General features: G+C 42.0%; 1 protein-coding gene across 2 annotated transcripts in view; it reads left to right on the top strand.

Annotated features, from left to right (window-relative positions):
* Positions 1-19,660, top strand: part of flr (actin-interacting protein 1 flr) — a 278,566-nt gene that overhangs the window by 50,908 nt on the left and 207,998 nt on the right. For both annotated transcript variants that reach the window (XM_071687385.1, XM_071687376.1), the window contains one exon: positions 18,522-18,612. In XM_071687385.1, coding sequence (XP_071543486.1) covers positions 18,522-18,612 — 91 coding nt within the window. The remainder of the gene's footprint in view (positions 1-18,521; positions 18,613-19,660) is intronic.

Raw genomic sequence — 19,660 nt, 5'->3', positions numbered from 1 at the left:
CATGTGTATATATGTATAAGTCTGTGTATGTATACGTTGATATGTATAGGTATGTATATGTGTGCGTGTGGGTGTTTATGTATATGTATGTGTATGTGGGCGAGATGGGCCTTTCTTTTATCTATTTCCTTGCGCTACCTCACTAATGCAGGAGACACCGACTAAGTATGATGAAAAAAATTATGGGGGAGAAAGAATACTTTCCACGCATCCCCTGTGTGTCATAGAAGGCGATTAAGGGGATGGGAGCAGGGGGCTAGAACCCTCCTATCCTTGTATTTTAACTTTATATAAAGGGAAACAGAAGAAGGAGTCATACGGGTATTGCTCATCCTACTCAAAGGCTCAGATTGGGGTGTCTAAATGTGTGTGGATGTAAACAAGATGAGAAAAAAGGAGAGATAGGTACCATGTTTGAGGAAAGGAACCTGGATGTTTTGGCTCTAAGTAAAATGAAGCTCAAAGGTAAAGGGGAAGAGTGGTTTGAAAATATCTTGGGAGTAAAGTCAAGGGTTTGTGAGAGAACAAGAGCAAAGGAAGGAGTAGCACTAATCGTGAAGCAGGAGTTGTGGGAGTATGTGATAGAGTGTAAGAAAGTAAACTCTAGATTGATATGGGTAAAACTGAAAGTGGATGGAGAGAGATGGGTGATTATTGGTGCCTATGCACCTGATCGTGAGAGGATAGATCATGAGAGGCAAGTGTTTTGGGAGCAGCTGAGTGAGTGTTAGCAGTTTTGATGCACGAGACTGGGTCATAGTGATGGATGATTTGAATGCAAAGGTGAGTAATGGTAATGTGAGTAATGTGGTGTACATGGGGTATTCAGTGTTGTAAAGGGAAATGGTGAAGAGCTTGTAGATTTTTGTGCTGAAAAAGGACTGACGATTGGGAATAACTGGTTTAAAAAGAGAGATATACATAAGTAGGAGAGATGGCCAGAGAGTGTTATTAGATTATGTGTTAATTGATAGGCACATGAAAGAGAGACTTTTGGATGTTAATGTGCTGAGAGGGGCAACTGGAGGATGTCTGATCGTTATCTTGTGGAGGCAAAGGTGAAGATTTGTAGAGGTTTTCAGAAAAGAAGTGAGAATGTTGGGGTGAAGAGAGTGGTGAAAGTTAGTGAGTTTGGAATGGAGACTTGTGTGAGGAAGTACCTGGAGAGATTGAGTGTATAATGGAAAATGGTAAGATCAAATGGTGTAAGGGGAGTGGGGGAGGAATGGGATGTATTTAGGGAAGCAGTGATGGCTTGTGCAGAAGATGCTTGTGTTATGAGAAAGGTAGGAGGTGGGCAGAGTAGAAAGGGTAGTGAGTGATGGGATGAAGAAGTAAGATTGTTAGTGAAAGAGAAAAGAGAGGCATTTGGACGATTTTTGCAGGGAAGTAGTGCGAATGAGTGGGAGATGTATAAAAGAAAGAGGCAGAAGGTCAAGTGAAAGGTGTAAGAGGTAAAGAAGAGAGCAAATTAGAGTTGGGGAGAGAGAGTATCATTAGATTATAGGGAGAATAAGATGTTTTGGAAGGAGGTACATAAAGTGTGTAAGACAAGAGAACAAATGGGAACATAGGTGAAGGGGGCTGATGGGGAGGTAAAAACAAGTGGTGGTGAAGTGAAAAAGCAATGGAGTGAGTATTTTGAAGGTTTGTTGAATGTGTTTGATGATAGAGTGGCAGATATAGGGTTTTATGTTCGAGGTGGTGTGCGAAGTGAGGTCAGGGAGAATGGTTTGGTGAACAGAGAAGAGTTAGCGAAAGCATTGCGGAAGATGAAAGCCGGCAAGGCAGCAGGTTTGGATGGTATTGCAGCTGAATTTATTAAAAGAGGGTGTGACTGTGTTGTTGAAAGTTTGGTAAGGATATTCAATGTATGTATGACTCATGGTGAAGTGCCTGAGGATTGGCAGAATGCATGCGTAGTGCCATTGTACAAAGGGAAAGGGGATAAAGGTGAATGTTCAAATTACAGAGGTATAAGTAAATGTGAATAAGAGCAAGGTTATTAGGTACAGTAGGGTTGAGGGTCAAGTCAATTGGGAGGTGAGTTTGAATGGAGAAAAACTGGAGGAAGTGAAGTGTTTTAGATATCTGGGAGTGGATCTGTCAGCGGATGGAACCATGGAAGCGGAAGTGGATCATAGGGTGGGGGAGGGGGCGAAAATTTTGGGAGCCTTGAAAAATGTGTGGAAGTCGAGAACATTATCTCGGAAAGCAAAAATGGGTATGTTTGAAGGAATAGTGGTTCCAACAATGCTGTATGGTTGCGAGGCGTGGGCTATGGATAGAGTTGTGCGCAGGAGGATGGATGTGCTGGAAATGAGATGTTTGAGGACAATGTGTGGTGTGAGGTGGTTTGATCGAGTAAGTAACGTAAGGGTAAGAGAGATGTGTGGAAATAAAAAGAGCGTGGTTGAGAGAGCAGAAGAGGGTGTTTTGAAATGGTTTGGGCACATGGAGAGAATGAGTGAGGAAAGATTGACCAAGAGGATATATGTGTCGGAGGTGGAGGGAACGAGGAGAAGAGGGAGACCAAATTGGAGGTGGAAAGATGGAGTGAAAAAGATTTTGTGTGATCGGGGCCTGAACATGCAGGAGGGTGAAAGGAGGGCAAGGAATAGAGTGAATTGGAGCGATGTGGTATACAGGGGTTGACGTGCTGTCAGTGGATTGAATCAAGGCATGTGAAGCATCTGGGGTAAACCATGGAAAGCTGTGTAGGTATGTATATTTGCGTGTGTGGACGTGTGTATGTACATGTGTATGGGGGGGGGGTTGGGCCATTTCTTTCGTCTGTTTCCTTGCGCTACCTCGCAAACGCGGGAGACAGCGACAAAGTATTAAAAAAAAAAAAAAAAAAAAAGTTTGTTGAGTATTCCTGGGAAATTATATGGGAGGGTAAAGGCATGTACAGAGCATCAGATTGGGGATGAGCAGTGTGGTTTCAGAAGGGGTAGAGAATGAGTGGATCAGATGTTTGCTCTGAAGAATGTATGTGAGAAATACGTAGAAAAACAGATGGATTTGTATGTAGCATTTATGGATCTGGAGAAGGCATATAATAGAGTTGATAGGGATGCTTTGTGGAAGGTATTAAGAGTACATAGTGTGGGAGGTAAGTTGCTAGAAGCAGTGAAAAGTTTTTATCAAGGAAATAAGGCATGTGTACGAGTAGGAAGAGAGGAAAGTGATTGGTTCTCAGTGAATGTCTGTTTGCGGAAGGGGCGTGTGAGGTCTCCATGGTTGTTTAATTTGTTTATGGATGGGGTGTTTAGAGAGTTGAATGCAAGAGTTTTGGAGAGAGGTGCAAGTATGCAGTCTGTTGTGGATGAGAGGGCTTGGGAAGTGAGTCAGTAGTTGTTTGCTGATGATGCAGCACTGGTGGCTGATTCGAGTAAGAAACTGCAGAAGCTAGTGACTGAGTTTGGTAAATTGTGTGAAAGAAAGCTGAGAGTAAATATGAATAAGAGCAAGGTAATTAGGTCCAGTAGGGTTAAGGGACAAGTTAAATGGGAGGTAAGTTTGAATGGAGAAAAAGTGGAGGAAGTGAAGTGTTTTAGATATCTGGGAGTGGATTTAGCAGTGGATGGAGCCATGGAAGGGGAAGTGAGTCACAGGGTGGGGGAGGGGGCGAAGGTTCTGGTAGCATTAAAGAATGTGTGGAAGGCGAGAACATTATCTCAGAAAGCAAAAATGGGTATGTTTGAAGAAATAGTGGTTCCAACAATGTTATATGGTTGAGAGGCATGGGCTATAGATAGGGTTGTTCAAAGGTGGATGGATGTGTTGGAAATGAAATGTTTGAGGACAATATGTGGTGTGAGGTGTTTTGATCGAGTAAGTAATGAAAGAGTAAGAGAAATGTCTGGTAATAAAAAGAGTGTGGTTGAGAGAGACGAAGAGGGTGTATTGAAATGGTTTGGTCACAAGAAGAGAATGAGTGAGGAACGATTGACAAAGAGGATATATTTATCAGAGGTGGAGGGAATGAGGAGAAGTGGGAGACCAAATTGGAGGTGGAAGGATGGAGTGAAAAAGATTTTGAGTGATCGGGGCCTGAACATGCAAGAGGGTGAAAGGAGTGCTAGGAATAGAGTGAATTGGAACGATGTGGTATACCAGGGTTGACATGCTGTCAATGGATTGAACCAGGGCATGTGAAGCGACTGGAGTAAACCATGGAAAGTTTTGTGGGGCCTAGATGTGGAAAGGGACCTGTGGTTTTGGTGCATTATACATTACTGCTAGAGAATGAGTATGAACGAATGTGGCCTTTATTGTCTTTTCCTAGCGCTACCTCGCGCATGTGCGGGGTGAGGGGGTTGTCATTTCATGTGTGGCTGGGTGGCGACTGGAATGAATAAAGGCAGCAAGTATGAATTATGTACATATGTATATATCTATATGTCTGTGTATGTATATATATATATGTATACATTGAGATGTACAGGTATGTATATGTGCGTGTGTGGACATGTATGTATATACATGTGTATGTGGGGTGGGTTGAGCCATTCTTTTGTCTGTTTCCTTGTACTACCTCGCTAACGTGGGAGACAGTGACACAGTATAATAAATGTGAAATAGAATAGATATTTTTTTTTTTTTTTGTCTCCCGCGTTTGCGAGGTAGCGCAAGGAAACAGACGAAAGAAATGGCCCAACCCACCCCCATACACATGCCTTGATTCAATCCACTGACAGCACGTCAACCCCGGTATACCACATCGCTCCAATTCACTCTATTCTTTGCCCTCCTTTCACCCTCCTGCATGTTCAGGCCCCGATCACATAAAATCTTTTTCACTCCATCTTTCCACCTCCAATTTGGTCTCCCTCTTCTCCTCGTTCCCTCCACCTCCGACACATATATCCTCTTGGTCAATCTTTCCTCACTCATTCTCTCCATGTGATCAAACCATTTCAAAACACCCTCTTCTGCTCTCTCAACCACGCTCTTTTTATTTCCACACATCTCTCTTACCCTTACGTTACTTACTCGATCAAACCACCTCACACCACACATTGTCCTCAAACATCTCATTTCCAGCACATCCATCCTCCTGCGCACAACTCTATCCATAGTCCACGCCTCGCAACCATACAACATTGTTGGAACCACTATTCCTTCAAACATACCCATTTTTGCTTTCCGAGATAATGTTCTCGACTTCCACACATTCTTCAAGGCTCCTAGAATTTTCGCCCCCTCCCCCACCCTATGATCCACTTCCGCTTCCATGGTTCCATCCGCTGCCAGATCCACTCCCAGATATCTAAAACACTTCACTTCCTCCAGTTTTTCTCCATTCAAACTCACCTCCCAATTGAATTGACCCTCAACCCTACTGTACCTAATAACCTTGCTCTTATTCTCATTTACTCTTAACTTTCTTCTTTCACACACTTTACCAAAGTCAGTCACCAGCTTCTGCAGTTTCTCACATAAATCAGCCACCAGCGCTGTATCATCAGCGAACAACAACTGACTCACTTCCCAAGCTCTCTCATCCCCAACAGACTTCATACTTGCCCCTCTTTCCAAAACTCTTGCATTCACCTCCCTAACAACCCCATCCATAAACAAGGAGACTTGTGTGAGGAAGTACCAGGAGAGACTGAGTACAGAATGGAAAAAGGTGAGAACAATGGAAGTAAGGGGAGTGGGGGAGGAATGGGATGTATTTAGGGAATCAGTGATGGATTGCGCAAAAGATGCTTGTGGCATGAGAAGAGTGGGAGGTGGGTTGATTAGAAAGGGTAGTGAGTGGTGGGATGAAGAAGTAAGAGTATTAGTGAAAGAGAAGAGAGAGGCATTTGGACGATTTTTGTAGGGAAAAAATGAAATTGAGTGGGAGACGTATAAAAGAAAGAGACAGGAGGTCAAGAGAAAGGTGCAAGAGGTGAAAAAGAGGGCAAATGAGAGTTGGGGTGAGAGAGTATCATTAAATTTTAGGGAGAATAAAAAGATGTTCTGGAAGGAGGTAAATAAAGTGCGTAAGACAAGGGAGCAAATGGGAACTTCAGTGAAGGGCGCAAATGGGGAGGTGAAAACAAGTATTGGTGATGTGAGAAGGAGATGGAGTCAGTATTTTGAAGGTTTGTTGAATGTGTTTGATGATAGAGTGGCAGATATAGGGTGTTTTGGTCGAGGTGGTGTGCAAAGTGCGAGGGTTAGGGAAAATGAGTTGGTAAACAGAGAAGAGGTAGTAATAGCTTTGCGGAAGATGAAAGCCGGCAGCAGGTTTGGATGGTATTGCAGTGGAATTTATTAAAAAAGGGGGTGACTGTATTGTTGACTGGTTGGTAAGGTTATTTAATGTATGTATGACTCATGGTGAGGTGCCTGAGGATTGGCGGAATGCATGCATAGTGCCATTGTACAAAGGCAAAGGGGATAAGAGTGAGTGCTCAAATTACAGAGGTATAAGTTTGTTGAGTATTCCTGGCAAATTATATGGGAGGGTATTGATTGAGAGGGTGAAGGCATGTACAGAGCATCAGATTGGGGAAGAGCAGTGTGGTTTCAGAAGTGGTAGAGGATGTGTGGATCAGGTGTTTGCTTTGAAGAATGTATGTGAGAAATACTTAGAAAAGCAAATGGATTTGTATGTAGCATTTATGGATCTGAAGAAGGCATATGATAGAGTTGATAGAGATGCTCTGTGGAAGGTATTAAGAATATATGGTGTGGGAGGCAAGTTGTTAGAAGCAGTGAAAAGGTTTTATCGAGGATGTAAGGCATGTGTACGTATAGGAAGAGAGGAAAGTGATTGGTTCTCAGTGAATGTAGGTTTGTGGCAGGGGTGTGTGATGTCTCCATGGTTGTTTAATTTGTTTATGGATGGGGTTGTTAGGGAGGTGAATGCAAGAGTTTTGGAAAGAGGGGCAAGTATGAAGTCTGTTGGGGATGAGAGAGCTTGGGAAGTGAGTCAGTTGTTGTTCGCTGATGATACAGCGCTGGTGGCTGATTCATGTGAGAATAGATATATGTTATATATGGTATTGCAGTGGAATTTATTAAAAAAGGGGGTGACTGTATTGTTGACTGGTTGGTAAGGTTATTTAATGTATGTATGACTCATGGTGAGGTGCCTGAGGATTGGCGGAATGCGTGCATAGTGCCATTGTACAAAGGCAAAGGGGATAAGAGTGAGTGCTAAAATTACAGAGGTATAAGTTTGTTGAGTATCCCTGGTAAATTATATGGGAGGGTATTGATTGAGAGGGTGAAGGCATGTACAGAGCATCAGATTGGGGAAGAGCAGTGTGGTTTCAGAAGTGGTAGAGGATGTGTGGATCAGGTGTTTGCTTTGAAGAATGTATGTGAGAAATACTTAGAAAAGCAAATGGATTTGTATGTAGCATTTATGGATCTGGAGAAGGCATATGATAGAGTTGATAGAGATGCTCTGTGGAAGGTATTAAGAATATATGGTGTGGGAGGAAAGTTGTTAGAAGCAGTGAAAAGTTTTTATCGAGGATGTAAGGCATGTGTACGTGTAGGAAGAGAGGAAAGTGATTGGTTCTCAGTGAATGTAGGTTTGCGGCAGGGGTGTGTGATGTCTCCATGGTTGTTTAATTTGTTTATGGATGGGGTTGTTAGGGAGGTAAATGCAAGAGTTTTGGAAAGAGGGGCAAGTATGAAGTCTGTTGGGGATGAGAGAGCTTGGGAAGTGAGTCAGTTGTTGTTCGCTGATGACACAGCGCTGGTGGCTGATTCATGTGTGAAACTGCAGAAGCTGGTGACTGAGTTTGGTAAAGTGTGTGAAAGAAGAAAGTTAAGAGTAAATGTGAATAAGAGCAAGGTTATTAGGTACAGTAGGGTTGAGGGTCAAGTCAATTGGGAGGTGAGTTTGAATGGAGAAAAACTGGAGGAAGTGAAGTGTTTTAGATATCTGGGAGTGGATCTGGCAGCGGATGGAACCATGGAAGCGGAAGTGGATCATAGGGTGGGGGAGGGGGCGAAAATTCTGGGGGCCTTGAAGAATGTGTGGAAGTCGAGAACATTATCTCGGAAAGCAAAAATGGGTATGTTTGAAGGAATAGTGGTTCCAACAATGTTGTATGGTTGCGAGGCGTGGGCTATGGATAGAGTTGTGCGCAGGAGGATGGATGTGCTGGAAATGAGATGTTTGGGGACAATGTGTGGTGTGAGGTGGTTTGATCGAGTGAGTAACGTAAGGGTAAGAGAGATGTGTGGAAATAAAAAGAGCGTGGTTGAGAGAGCAGAAGAGGGTGTTTTGAAGTGGTTTGGGCACATGGAGAGGATGAGTGAGGAAAGATTGACCAAGAGGATATATGTGTCAGAGGTGGAGGGAACAAGGAGAAGAGGGAGACCAAATTGGAGGTGGAAAGATGGAGTGAAAAAGATTTTTTGTGATCGGGGCCTGAACATGCAGGAGGGTGAAAGGAGGGCAAGGAATAGAGTGAATTGGAGCGATGTGGTATACCGGGGCTGACGTGCTGTCAGTGGATTGAATCAAGGCATGTGAAGCGTCTGGGGTAAACCATGGAAAGCTGTGTAGGTATGTATATTTGCGTGTGTGGACGTATGTATATACATGTGTATGGGGGGGGTTGGGCCATTTCTTTCGTCTGTTTCATTGCGCTACCTCGCAAACGCGGGAGACAGCGACAAAGTATAAAAAAAAAAAAAAAAAAAAAATATTCCTGTTAGTCCATGGGGAAAATGAAACATAAGTTCTCAGGTATACTTTTGTGTAATAATCACATCATCAGGGGTGACACAAGAGATAAATATAACTGTCAGTTGATATGCAATGAAGAGACGTTGCTAGGACACCATTTGGTAAACATGTGATTGTCCAAGACAGACAACAAGCATATCATAAACTTATTATGTGGAGAGGAAGGTGAATGGTTTACAAATTTTATCAACAATAAAGTTATCCAATTTGTATAGACCATCACTAATATTAAGATTATAATTCCTTGTGTATTTAATGATAGAAGATTCAATGATATTTCTTGTGGCACTGGAGTTAAGAGATGATAACTAAGATGGTATTACTCCAGTCAATCATAGTTTTTGATATGATTAAACAAGGCCTTTGATTCTTGTCCCGCTCTTATACTACATTTATGTTGCTTAAACAGAAAGATCCTTACCAGTCTGCCCAACATAAAACTTATCACAATTTTTTTTTTTTTTTTTTTTTTTTTTTTTTTTTGCTGTCTCCCGCGTTTGCGAGGTAGCGCAAGGAAACAGACGAAAGAAATGGCCCAACCCACCCCCATACACATGTATATACATACGTCCACACACGCAAATATACATACCTACACAGCTTTCCATGGTTTACCCTGGGGTAAACCATGGATCACAATTTCTACATGGGATTTTATAGATGCACCCAGGAGAATTTTCTGGTGAGTTCCTGATAAGATATTATTTATGGTATTATTGTTGCTGAAGGCAACATTTACATTAAAGGACTTAAGTATCATGGGAATTGAAGTAAAATTATTATTAAAAGGGAGAGCTAAAAGATTCTTTGTGTCAGTGGGAGGTTTGGGCTCAACTCTATAAAATGATTTCTTTGCTAATTTAAGGGATTTATCAATGAAAGATGTAGGGTACTTTAACTTACATCCAATAGAATATATCTTCTCAAACTCATTATCAATATACTCTGCTCTGCAAATACGTAATGCCCTAAGGAACACAGATTGAAATGATAATTTAACTCTGTCATGTTAAGATGAGTAATAATGGATATATGAGCATACATTGGTAGGTTTTCTGTATATGCTAAACTTCAACTTGGTTCCTTCCTATGGATCATGGAATCTAAAAATGGTAAAATACCATTATTTTCATTTTCTACAGTAAATTTGATGTAAGGTATTATTTGTTAAGTAAGGGGAGAAATGTTTGTACATTTTCATTTGTTGGCCAAACACAAACATCATCTACATACCTAAACCAAATTGCATTTGAAGGTAAGATATCCTTTAGTAATTTTGTCTCAAAAAGTTCCATATAAAGATTACTTAGTATAGGTGAAAGAGGGTTACCCATTGCCATACCAAATTTTTGACCATGATAATCTCCATTGAATTGAAATACACAGTCTTTTTTCTTTCTTTCAAACTATTCGCCATTTCCCGCATTAGCAAGGTAGCGTTAAGAACAGAGGACTGGGCCTCTGAGGGAATATCCTCACCTGGCACCCTTCTCTGTTCCTTCTTTTGGAAAATTAAAAAAAAAACAAGAAAGGAGGATTTCCAGCCCCCGCTCCCTCCCCTTTTAGTCGCCTTGTACGACACGCAGGGAATACGTGGGAAGTATTCTTTCTCCCCTATCCCCAGGGATACACAGTCTTTTATACACAGTTTTATCAGTTCAATGAAAACAGACTTTGAAACAGGTAAATTGATATCGTCCAAAACATCAAATAGATATTCTAAAAGGTCATCAACTGGAACATTTGTGAAAAGTGAGGAAACATCAAAGCTAACAAGTTTGAAATAAAGATTAACATTGATATTGTTAAGCTTGTTATCTAAATCTACATTATTCATGATATTAGGATTTGATATCTTACTCACTAAAGGGCTTAATAAAGAAACTAACCATTTTAACCATATATATATGACGGAGCCTACTGAACTCACTATAGGTCTTTCTAGAAAATTTTGTTTGTGTGTTTTGATAAGTCCATACATATATGGCAATGAAGGGGACAAAGATGACAAATTTTTGATAAGAAAATCATTACCTTTCAACAACAACTTCAGTTCTTATTGGAATGGGAATTAACTGCTTCTTGGGGATTCTTACCAAATGGCATCTTAGCTACATCTTGTCGCTTTATATCAACTGACTTATATTTCTCCCTTGTGTCTCCCCTGATGATGTGATTATTACACAAAAGTGCACTTAGGAACTTATCATGTTTCATTTTCCCATTGGACTCATAGGAATATACTTGATCACGCATAAAATTGTGGATGTGAGAGCTTGGGAAGTGAGTCAGTTGTTGTTTGCTGATGATACAGCGCTGGTGGCTGATTCAGGTGAGAAACTGCAGAAGCTGGTGACTGAGTTTGGTAAAGTGTGTGAAAGAAGAAAGCTGAGAGTAAATGTGAATAGGAGCAAGGTTATTAGGTACAGTAGGGTTGAGGGACAAGTCAATTGGGAGGTAAGTTTGAATGGAGAAAAACTGGAGGAAGTGAAGTGTTTTAGATATCTGGGAGTGAATTTGGCAGCGGATGGAACCATGGAAGTGGAAGTGACTCATAGGGTGGGGAGGGCATGAAAGTTCTGGGAGCATTGAAAAATGTGTGGAAGTCAAGAACGTTATCTTAGAAAGCAAAAATGGGTATGTTTGAAGGAATAGTGTTTCCAACAATGTTATATGATTTTGAGGCATGGGCTATAGATAGAGTTGTGCGGAGGAGGTTGGATGTGCTGGAAATGAGATGTTTGAGGACTATGTGGTGTGAGGTGGTTTGATTAAGTAGTGAAAGGGTAAGAGAGATGTGTGGTAATAAAAAGAGTGTGGTTGAGAGAGCAGAAGAGGGTGTTTTGAAATAGTTTGGTCACATGGAGAGAATGAGTGAGGAAAGATTGAGAAAGAGGATATATGTGTCAGAGCTGGAGGGAACGAGGAGAAGTGGGAGACCAAATTGGAGGTGGAAAGATGGGGTGAAAAAGATTCTGAGTGATCGGGGCCTGAACATGGAGGGTGAAAGGCGTGCAAGGAATAGAGTGAATTGGAACGATGTGGTATACTGGGGTGGATGTGCTGTCAGTGGATTGAACCAGGGCATGTGAAGTGTCTGGGGTAAACCATGGAAAGTTTTGTGGGGCCTGCATGTGGAAAGAGTTGTGGTTTTGGTGCATTATACATAACAGCTAGAGACTGAATGTGAACGTATATGGTCTTTGTTGTCTTTTCCCAGCACTACTTCATGTACATGCGGGGGAGGGGTTGTTATTTCATGAGTAGCAGGGTGGCAACGAGGATGAATAAAGGCAGCAAATATGAATTAAATACGTGTATATATGTATATGTCTTTATATGTATGTATATGTATACATTGAAATGTATAGGTATATATATGTGTGTGTGTGGACATGTATGTTTATACATGTGTATGTGGGTGGGTTGGGCCATTCTTTCGTCTGTTTCCTTGTGGTACCTCGCCAACGTGGGAGACAGCGACAAAGTATAATAAAAAAAAATGTAGTATATATATTTATATATGTTCTTTTGTGTGTGATGGGTGGCGAAGAAAATGGATGAAGGAACCAAGTATGTATATGTACATGTGTATATATGTATGTATGTATGTGTATGTATATGTATGTAAACATTGAAATTTATATGTATGTATATGTGCGTGTTCAGGCATTTATGTATGTACTTGTGTATGTGGGTGGGTTGGGCCATTCCTTGTATGTTTCCTTGTGCTACCTCGCTATCTGAGGAGACAGCGGTTAAGTATGGTAAATGAAATGTAATATACATATTTTTTTATTTTTTTATTATTTTGCTTTGTCGCTGTCTCCCGCGTTTGCGAGGTAGCGCAAGGAAACAGACGAAAGAAATGGCCCAACCCACCCCCATACACAATGTATATACATACACGTCCACAAACGCAAATATACATACCTATACATCTCAATGTACACATATATATACACACACAGACACATACATATATACCCATGCACACAATTCACACTGTCTGCCTTTATTCATTTCCATCGCCACCTCGCCACACATGGAATACCTTCACACTCAGTCTCTAGCTGTCATGCAATAGTGCCCGAAACCACAGCTCCCTTTCCACATCCAGGCCCCACACAACTTTCCATGGTTTACCCCAGACGCTTCACATGCCCTGATTCAATCCACTGATAGCATGTCAACCCTGGTATACCACATCGATCCAATTCACTCTATTCCTTGCCCTCCTTTCACCCTCCTTCATGTTCAGGCCCCGATCACACAAAATCTTTTTCACCATCTTTCCACCTCCAATTTGGTCTCCCACTTCTCCTCGTTCCCTCCACCTGCGACACATATATCCTCTTGGTCAATCTTTCCTCACTCATTCTCTCCATGTGCCCAAACCATTTCAAAACACCCTCTTCTGCTCTCTCAACCACGCTCTTTTTATTTCCACACATCTCTCTTACCCTTTCATTACTTACTCGATCAAACCACCTCACACCACACATTGTCCTCAAACATCTCATTTCCAGCACATCCACCCTCCTGTGCACAACTCTATCCATAGCCCACGCCTCGCAACCATACAACATTGTTGGAACCACTATTCCTTCAAACATACCCATTTTTGCTTTCCGAGATAATGTTCTCGACTTCCACACATTCTTCAAGGCTCCCAGGATTTTCGCCCCCTTCCCCACCCTATGATTCACTTCCGCTTCCATGGTTCCATCCGCTGCCAGATCCACTCCCAGATATCTAAAACACTTTACTTCCTCCAGTTTTTCTCCATTCTAACTTACCTCCCAATTGACTTGACCCTCAACCCTACTGTACCTAATAACCTTGCTCTTATTCACATTTACTCTTAACTTTCTTCTTTCACACACTTTACCAAACTCAGTCACCAGCTTCTGCAGTTTCTCACATGAATCAGCCACCAGCGCTGTATCATCAGCGAACAACAACTGACTCACTTCCCAAGCTCCCTCATCCACAACAGACTTCATACTTGCCCCTCTTTCCAAAACTCTTGCATTCACCTCCCTAACAACCCCATCCATAAACAAATTAAACAACCATGGAGACATCACACACCCCTGCCACAAACCTACATTCACTGAGAACCAATCACTTTCCTCTCTTCCTACACGTACACATGCCTTACATCCTCGAAAAAGACTTTTCACTGAGAGAGCTTGGGAAGTGAGTAAGTTGTTGTTTGCTGATGATACAGCGCTGGTGGCTGATTCATGTGAGAAACTGCAGAAGCTGGTGACTGAGTTTGGTAAAGTGTGTGAAAGAAGAAAGTTAAGAGTAAATGTGAATAAGAGCAAGGTTATTAGGTACAGTAGGGTTGAGGGTCAAGTCAATTGGGAGGTAAGTTAGAATGGAGAAAAACTGGAGGAAGTAAAGTGTTTTAGATATCTGGGAGTGGATCTGGCAGCGGATGGAACCATGGAAGCGGAAGTGAATCATAGGGTGGGGAAGGGGGCGAAAATCCTGGGAGCCTTGAAGAATGTGTGGAAGTCGAGAACATTATCTCGGAAAGCAAAAATGGGTATGTTTGAAGGAATAGTGGTTCCAACAATGTTGTATGGTTGCGAGGCGTGGGCTATGGATAGAGTTGTGCGCAGGAGGGTGGATGTGCTGGAAATGAGATGTTTGAGGACAATGTGTGGTGTGAGGTGGTTTGATCGAGTAAGTAATGTAAGGGTAAGAGAGATGTGTGGAAATAAAACGAGCGTGGTTGAGAGAGCAGAAGAGAGTGTTTTGAAATGGTTTGGGCACATGGAGAGAATGAGTGAGGAAAGATTGTCCAAGAGGATATATGTGTCGGAGGTTGGAGGGAACGAGGAGAAGTGGGAGACCAAATTGGAGGTGGAAAGATGGAGTGAAAAAGATTTTGAGTGATCGATGCCTGAACATGCAGGAGGGTGAAAGGAGGGCAAGGAACAGAGTGAATTGGATTGATGTGGTATACCGGGGTTGACGTGCTGTCAGTGGATTGAATCAGGGCATGTGAAGCGTCTGGGGTAAACCATGGAAAGTTGTGTGGGGCCTGGATATGGAAAGGGAGCTGTGGTTTTGGGCATTATTGCATGACAGCTAGAGACTGAGTGTGAACGAATGGGGCCTTTGTTGTCTTTTCCTAGTGCTACCTCGCACACATGAGGGGGGAGGGGGATGGTATTCCATGTTTGGCGAGGTGGCGATGGGAATTAATAAGGGCAGACAGTGTGAATTGTGTGCATGGATATATATGTATGTGTCTGTGTGTGTATATATATGTGTACATTGAGATGTATAGGTATGTATATTTTTGTGTGTGGACGTGTATGTATATACATTGTGTATGGGGGTGGGTTGGGTCATTTCTTTCGTCTGTTTCCTTGCGCTACCTCGCAAACACGGGAGACAGTGACGGGGCAAAATAAAAATAAAATAAAAAAAAAAAATATATATATATATATATATATATATATATATATATATATATATATATATATATATATATTATCCCTGGGGATAGGGGATTAAGAATACTTCCCACGTATTCCCTGCGTGTCGTAGAAGGCGACTAAAAGGGGAGGGAGCGGGGGGCTGGAAATCCTCCCCTCTCGGTTTTTTTTTTTTTTTTTTTTTTTTTTTTTCAAAAGAAGGAACAGAGAATTGGGCCAGGTGAGGGTATTCCCTCAAAGGCCCAGTCCTCTGTTCTTAACGCTACCTCGCTAATGCGGGAAATGGCGAATAGTTTGAAAGAAAAAGAAAGAAGATATATATATATATATATATATATATATATATATATATATATATATATATAGTAAATGTGAATAAGAGCAAGGTTATTAGGTACAGTAGGGTTGAGGGTCAAGTCAATTGGGAGGTAAGTTTGAAAGGAGAAAAACTGGAGGAAGTAAAGTGTTTTAGATATCTGGGAGTGGATCTGGCAGCGGATGGAACCATGGAAGCGGAAGTGAATCATAGGGTGGGGGAGGGGGCGAAAATCCAGGGAGCCTTGAAGAATGTGTGGAAGTCGAGAACATTATCTCGGAAAGCAAAAATGGGTATGTTTGAAGGAATAGTGGTTCCAACAATGTTGTATGGTTGCGAGGCGTGGGCTATGGATAGAGTTGTGCGCAGGAGGGTGGATGTGCTGGAAATGAGATGTTTGAGGACAATGTGTGGTGTGAGGTGGTTTGATCGAGTAAGTAATGTAAGGGTAAGAGAGATGTGTGGAAATAAAAAGAGTGTGGTTGAGAGAGCAGAAGAGGGTGTTTTGAAATGGTTTGGGCACATGGAGAGAATGAGTGAGGAAAGATTGACCAAGAGGATATATGTGTCGGAGGTAGAGGGAACGAGGAGAAGTGGGAGACCAAATTGGAGGTGGAAAGATGGAGTGAAAAAGATTTTGTGTGATCGGGGCCTGAACATGCAGGAGGATGAAAGGAGGGCAAGGAATAGAGTGAATTGGATCGATGTGGTATAACGGGGTTGACGTGTTGTCAGTGGATTGAATCAGGGCATGTGAAGCGTCTGGGGTAAACCATGGAAAGTTGTGTGGGGCCTGGATGTGGAAAGGGAGCTGTGGTTTCGGGCATTATTGTGTGGCAGCTAGAGACTGAGTGTGAACGAATGGGGCCTTTATTGTCTTTTCCGAGTGCTACCTCGCACACATGAGGGGGGAGGGGGAAGGTATTCCATGTGTGGCAAGGTGGTGATGGGAGTGATTGGGGGCAGACAGTGTGAATTGTGTGCATGGGTATATATGTATGTGTCTGTGTATGTATATATATGTGTACATTGAGATGTATAGGTATGTATATTTGCGTGTGTGGACGTGTGTATGTATACATTGTGTATGGGGGTGGGTTGGGACATTTCTTTCGTCTGTTTCCTTGCGCTACCTCGCAAACACGGGAGACAGCAACAAAGCAAAATAAATAAAATAAAATATATATTTATAATATTTTTTTTTAAACTATTTGCCATTTCCCGCGTTAGCGAGGTAGTGTTAAGAATAGAGGACTGGGCCTTTGTGGGATATCCTCACCTGGCCCCCCTCTGTTTCTCCTTTTGGAAAATTAAAAAAAGACGAGAGGGGAGGATTTCCAGCCCCCCGCTCCCTCCCCTTTTAGTCGCCTTCTACGACACGCAGGGAATACGTGGGAAGTATTCTTAATCCCCTATCCACAGGGATTTTTATGGTATATGCATATATGTATATATTCCCCCCCCTCACTGCTGGGGGGAATGGTATTTTGTGTGTGGCTGGGTGGTGACATGAATGGATGGAGGCAGCAAGTGGATCTGTCAGCGGATGGAACCATGGAAGTGGAAGTGGATCATAGGGTGGGGGAGGGGGCGAAAATTTTGGGAGCCTTGAAAAATGTGTGGAAGTCGAGAACATTATCCCGGAAAGCAAAAATGGGTATGTTTGAAGGAATAGTAGTTCCAACAATGTTGTATGGTTGCGAGGCGTGGGATATAGATAGAGTTGTGCGCAGGAGGATGGATGTGCTGGAAATGAGATGTTTGAGGACAATGTGTGGTGTGAGGTGGTTTGATCGAGTAAGTAACGTAAGGGTAAGAGAGATGTGTGGAAATAAAAAGAGCGTGGTTGAGAGAGCAGAAGAGGGTGTTTTGAAATGGTTTGGGCACATGGAGAGAATGAGTGAGGAAAGATTGACCAAGAGGATATATGTGTCGGAGGTGGAGGGAACGAGGAGAAGAGGGAGACCAAATTGGAGGTGGAAAGATGGAGTGAAAAGGATTTTGTGTGATCGGGGCCTGAACATGCAGGAGGGTGAAAGGAGGGCAAGGAATAGAGTGAATTGGAGCGATGTGGTATACAGGGGTTGACGTGCTATCAGTGGATTGAATCAAGGCATGTGAAGCGTCCGGGGTAAACCATGGAAAGCTGTGTAGGTATGTATATTTGCGTGTGTGGACGTGTGTATGTACATGTGTATGGGGGGGGTTGGGCCATTTCTTTCGTCTGTTTCCTTGCGCTACCTCGCAAACGCGGGAGACAGCGACAAAGTATAAAAAAAAAAAAAAAAAATATGTATATGTCTCTGTATGCTTATGTATGTATACATTGAAATGTATATGTGCATGTGTGGGTGTTTAAGTATATATGTGTGTATGCAGGTGGGTTGAGCCATTCCTCGTCTGTTTCCTTGTGCTACCTCGCTTATGCGGGAAACGGTGGTTAAATATAATAAAATGGAATACATAATATAGTGTTGCTAGCTGACTCTACCTGCAAGTGTACGACATGAAGCACCTTCATAGGGGTGTCACCACATGTAGACAGTAAAGATTGCAGCCTGCACAAGGACATTCTCACCCAAGAGGAGCCCACCTAACATAGCTGCCTCATGGCACATATTTGAAGCTGCAGGAGTCCCACAGAAGGGGTTTGTGGTTGCATGAAAATATGTATGCAATTTGTTTTTTTTTTTTTTTTAGAATTATGAATACTGAAATTGGAAATGAGTGTCCTAAAGATTTAAGCAACCTGTAATGTCATTAACAGCCACAGTCAGTGGCTACTTACTGGGTCACAGAAGTACGCGCTACAGATCCATGTTTTATTGATATTCTTTGGTATATTTTAACATAATGACTCTGACATTCTGTTATTTCTGTTTAAGGTAATGTCACTACTATCCTTTTGACATATGTATGGTGTAAAATCAGTGTTAAAGCTTTTATGATTTAGCTTAATGTGTTTTTTTGTCAGATGTTATTTGATGAAGGGAATGCTAGTTTATTTAAATATTAAATGATTGTATGAATTTTCCAGAACCCTGCTATTTCTGATGTGTATACAGAACACTCAACTCAAGTCAATGTGGCACAGTATGCTCCTTCAGGATTCTACATTTGCTCTGGAGGTGAGTGTTTTATATCTTTTACTTTAAGAATGACGTTAAAGAAAATTCTGTTCTGATTTGCAGTTGTGAATCTTCTCTCAGTGATAAGATAAAGGATAATGTAGTTTAACATATTTAGCACTTGAGTAATCTATTATATTCTTGACAGAATAGCGACATCTTATCTATGCTATGGAAAAAACTCTCGCCTGCCTGTCCATTAGTCTGTCCATCCCCAGTGTATAGGTTAATCGAGAAAGTTGACAGATATACCACCACCAGCTTCCTTAGGCTGCTGCCATATTTTCAGGAAAGTTTTGTACTATGTTATTGTGTAGTTGTATGGGAAAGCTGTGCTGGCATTATAGGAGGTATGAAGAGTGGGGTTAGTGGTTTAACAGCTGAACAGTTCACTGCACCATCCAGTTGTAGTGATGAGGGAGGAAGGGAGTGGTGATGGTAAGGGAGGATGTGGTGGCCAGAGAGAGAGTGAGTGGTGTGGTGAAGAAGGAATGTGGTAGCCTGGGAAGGAGGGAGTTATGGTGTTGAGGCGGGGTGTAGTGTATTCTTGAAGCTTGATTATGGAGAGAATGGAAGGAATGTTGAACACTGAACTCATGAAAATGTTCCCATCAGCACACCTGTGAAACAAGCAAATGTCCAGAGTATATATGATTATTTAGTAGTGGAGGAAGGAGCAGCAAAGACATTTCAAGCAAGTTTCCAAATTTTAAGAAAAGCCACAATAACCACAACATCAAGATGAGTGGTGAGGCTGCTTCTGTTGATGTTATTGCTGCTAAAAAATTCCTGGAACCCGTAGGACCATTACTGAGGAAGGTTTTTATTCTCATAAACAGGTTTATAATGTGGATGAGACCATATCATACAGGAAGAGGATGCCTTTGAGAATGTACACTCTCCATGATGAGGAGACTTCCTGGGATTCAAAGCTGCCAAGGACTACAAGGTTAAACCAGTAATGGTGTACCATTCAGAAAACCTCAGAGCTCTTGAGGGATATGTGAACCACTATTTGCTCAGTTATTAATCCAATCCAAAGAGGTGG

The sequence above is a fragment of the Panulirus ornatus genome, chromosome 3 (genome assembly GCF_036320965.1).
Source record: "Panulirus ornatus isolate Po-2019 chromosome 3, ASM3632096v1, whole genome shotgun sequence".
NCBI lineage: Eukaryota > Metazoa > Arthropoda > Malacostraca > Decapoda > Palinuridae > Panulirus > Panulirus ornatus.
Note: the sequence above shows the minus strand (reverse complement) of the source record. Positions and strands in the feature narration are given on the sequence as shown.